This window comes from Tiliqua scincoides, chromosome 1 (assembly GCF_035046505.1).
Source record: "Tiliqua scincoides isolate rTilSci1 chromosome 1, rTilSci1.hap2, whole genome shotgun sequence".
NCBI lineage: Eukaryota > Metazoa > Chordata > Lepidosauria > Squamata > Scincidae > Tiliqua > Tiliqua scincoides.
Window position 1 is genome coordinate 181,919,902 of NC_089821.1, and position 4,097 is coordinate 181,923,998.

General features: G+C 49.9%; 1 protein-coding gene across 1 annotated transcript; it reads left to right on the forward strand.

The window, feature by feature from the left end:
* Positions 1-1,979: 1,979 nt before the first annotated feature.
* On the forward strand, positions 1,980-3,152 carry TPBG (trophoblast glycoprotein). The gene has a single exon (XM_066609823.1). It carries the CDS (start codon positions 1,980-1,982, stop codon positions 3,150-3,152), a length of 1,173 nt encoding a protein of 390 aa, XP_066465920.1.
* The last annotated feature ends 945 nt before the right edge of the window (positions 3,153-4,097 follow it).

Genomic DNA, 4,097 nt, shown 5'->3' on the forward strand with positions numbered 1-4,097 from the left:
GAAAGTTCTCGCCTGCGCCCCGCATTTCGTAATCGGCGGCGGAGTTTACACGGGACGGCTGTGCGCGGGAGCCTCGGGCGCAGCACGGAAGGTAAGGGGACGCCGGCCGGCTGGCTGGCGAGGGGCTGCGACTCCTCCGGGGTCGGGGAGGGCTGGACCTGGCGGTGCTGCTTGCTTTGCTTTGCTTGGGGGAAGGGGGCAGCCATGGGCTCGAGCTCCATCCCGCTTCAGAAGGAGGGAGCGATCCGGAGAAACGTGTTTAGATGGTAGCGCGACTTGCTCTCGTGTGAACGTCCACAGAGTGACTGCGGCACAGCCAGCTCCTAGGCGTAGTCACTGAGAAGTTAGGCTACAGTCCTAGCCACACTTTCCTGGGAGTAAGCCCCATTGTCTGGAATGGGACTTACTTCTGAGTAGACATGGAAAAGATTGGGCTGCCGGGCTGCCATCCTATCCACACTTTCCTGGGAGTAAGCCCCATTGTCTGGAATGGGACTTACTTCTGAGTAGACGTGGAAAAGATTGGGCTGCCAGGCTGCCATGCTATCCACACTTTCCTGGGAGTAAGCCCAATTGACCAGAATGGGACTTACTTCTGAGACATGCCTAGAATTGGGCTGTCAGCCCCACTGAGTTCAGTGAGACTTACTCTCAAGAAGTGTTTGGAAGATTTGCCCCTAGGCATACTTAAAAGATGGGGGAGAGAATGACGTCTCTAGAAAGGGGGACTTGGAACCAGGTTGCCTGGAAGGAATACCGCAAAAGTTGCAAGGGGAGGAGAGGAAGCCGGGACTTGCTGCTGCTGTGGCAAGAGATGGGAGTTGCTAAAACTTGTGCCCCACAGGCGAGATCACAACGTGTGCAACTCACTGGTCAACGTGGACAAAGCAACAGTCTGGCTCTGTCTCTGGCTGGGCTAAAGTGAATCAGAATCCTGTAGGCAGGCAACAACAAGGAGAGAAGGAATCCATTCTTCCCTGACTGGGAGTACCACTGAGATCCTAAGGAATTGGTGTGGTATGCTCTGGAGGAGGCAGCCCTGGAGACAGATTAGTTTGGGGACCATCAGTGGAACAGGCTGAAAAAGAGATGTTGGTGGCATGAGGGGCATCAGAACTGCCTTGCTGGACCAGAGCAAGGTCAGTTTAGTCCAGCATTGTGTCTCCAACAGGAGTCTGCCAAATGGCTCTGCAATTTTGCTGACCAAATGCAAAAGCCATGACTGTTGTGTGCAGCTGAAGTCAAGAAGTGTATGGCCTTTGTATGCGGATGAGTATTTATGGGGTGGAAGGTTTCCCTTTCTTGAGAGCAGAAGAAGCATGGGGAGACCCTTCAAGGCTAGATTTGTCAGACACGGGTAAGTCAATAGAACTTGGTCTGACAAGAGAATCCCTCACTATCCCTATCTGGCAAGGTAGGAGAAATAAGTGACCCTAAATTGTCTGTGCATAATCAGTCAGCTTGGTGGTTCTCTTCTAGGGGATCAGCTTGTCTTTAGGGCTTGACAAAGGTGCTGAGGGAGGAGAAAAAAATGGGTGATATTCACAAGAGGGAGTTCAAGAATGAGAGTACAAGACTGAAAGGCGGTTTTGTCAAACCTAATTGCAAACTACTTCTGTTGCTTTCATCCCTCCTTTTTGCAGCTTCTTTCAGGGGCAGCTGTATGTGAGGAGTAAACAAAGGACTTGACACTGGGAAACGTGAGAAGGGACCATCCTGGCGCTTTGTGGTGGGTTCCTGGCCACTGTGGTACTACTGTCTCAGTACTGAAAGTTCTGGATTGGGGTGGAGGGCAAAGGGCTGCTGTGCTCCTGTCCTCCCAGGAACGCTGAGCTTCTGTTTCCAAGCTTTTCTCTTGCCCCTCCCAGCTGGACACAGGTGTCAGTGTTGCGGGAATCCAGCAGAAGAGGGGACCTGGTGGTGGTGGCAGAAACAACAGCGTGAGTGCCGCAGCAGAGCAGCCCCTGGCCGAGGCGGTGATGCTGGGGTGTTCTCTTTGGGGCTCTGCACCCCAGACACCAACCGGGGAGAGGAGAGGAGCTGGGTGGGCGGAACTGTTGCTGCTCCTTCCAGCCCTCTCTGGCTGGGCTTTGGCTCAGCAATCCGTCAGCTGCCCTGAGGCTTGTGAGTGCTCAGAGGCAGCCAGGACAGTAAAGTGCATCAACAAGAACCTGACTGAGGTGCCACAGGACCTGCCCCACTACGTGCAGAACCTCTTCCTCACTGGCAACAACATCAGCAGTCTCCTTCCTGGGGCGTTTCTCCTCCCTGAGCCACTTTTGGAGCTCAGTCACCTCAACCTGAAAGGCAACCACCTGGAGGGAGTGGAGCCTCATGCTTTGGCGGGGCTGCCCAGCTTGAAGCAACTGGATCTCAGTGACAATTCCCTGGTGCTGCTCAGCCCCGTGGCCTTGGGCAACACCAGCAGCCCTTTAGAGGAGCTGAACCTGAGCAACTCCCTTCAGAACCATCGTTTTGTGAGCTTCGTGGCCAATCTGCTTCAGCAGGGGAACCTTCCAAACCTGAAGCGTCTGGATTTGTCAAATAACCACTTGCTTTACTTGCCAGGGCACATGTTCTCCTCACTGCCCAGCCTGCAGCACTTGGACCTGCATAACAACTCCCTGGTGAGTTTGCACAACGTGTCCTTCCAAGGCCTCCGTCAACTACAGAGCCTTAACCTCAGTGACAACTCCCTCAAGTACCTGAGGAACAGCACCCTCCTGCAGCTGCGGGGCCTCACCACCATCAGCCTCGGTCACAACACCTGGGCGTGCGACTGCAACATTGAGGACTTAGTGACCTGGCTCAAAGAGAGCAGCCAAGTGGAGGCCAAAGAGGCACTGAAGTGCTCTTCTCCTGACCAGCTGCAGAACAGCTCCTTGGTGAAGATAGACATTTCCGACCTGAACTGCTCTGAGCAGACAGATAGCCAGGCTCAGCTGCAGACATCTTATGTTTTCCTTGGGATCGTCTTGGCCCTCATTGGGGCCATTTTTCTCCTGGTTTTATACTTGAACCGAAAAGGCATCAAAAAGTGGATGTACAATATCAGGGATGCTTGTAGAGACCACATGGAAGGATATCACTACAGGTATGAGATCAACGCAGATCCCAGGCTAACACACCTCAGCTCCAATTCTGATGTTTGAAGAAGCACAGTGGGATAGGTGGCCAAGAGCACAATAGCTATGCATGAAGTGTAGATCTTAGCATTTTAGACTATGCCCACCCAACACATGCTTGCTGCCCCTCTGCACACACCCCTTAGATACATCACACACTGACTTGTGTCATGCAGAGAATTATGCCTACCCATACCACAATATTCACAAGTTTTTGCTGTTTTTTAAATGATTGTTGCCTACAGTTGTGCATGGTATCAGGCTGTATGTACAAAACATGCTGCTGTTTGTCTCCCTACCTGTTTGCTTTGCAACTTGCCATCATAGGCATTGGAGAAATCTTTCAATGTCTACCAAGGAAAGGGACTTCTATGCTTTTCTTTCTGTGACGTTTCCAAATGGTGAGACTGTACCATTTAAAATGTACCATTCAACAATGCCTGCCTCAACACTGTTTTGTTTTTTTAAGGAGGAACATTTTATCCATCAGTCTTAATTTTTGTTTGTATGCATCTTAATTGTGAAGAATTCCAATAAACTTTAAACATATTCAGAACATTCTTTTTAAAAACTTCTCTGCACCAAGAAGCAAAATAGCCAACATGCAAATACTTAGTGATTTGACACAGTAGGGAAAGACTCCACACCTCAGTATAACACTTATTGTTTGTAAAGGTGCAAGCATTTGCAATTTATGTGAAAACAGGAATTTTTTTTAAAGGACTGCCCCCTCCCCCTCTTTCCTAACCTGCAAATGAACCAGTTTGGACTGTTAAATAATTCAATAAATGTTCTTGCAAGAACTTCTGTTTTGCTGAAATTTGCTGTTTTCATGTTCTCGTCTGGAAATGAAGCACAATATAGGACAAACCTTGTTCCTTCTCGATGAACTAATTTTCCCAGTACAAAGCATGGCAACAGTGTAAATTCTTCTTTTATTGTCAAAATAATTCATGTTTGCTTGAAAGTGCT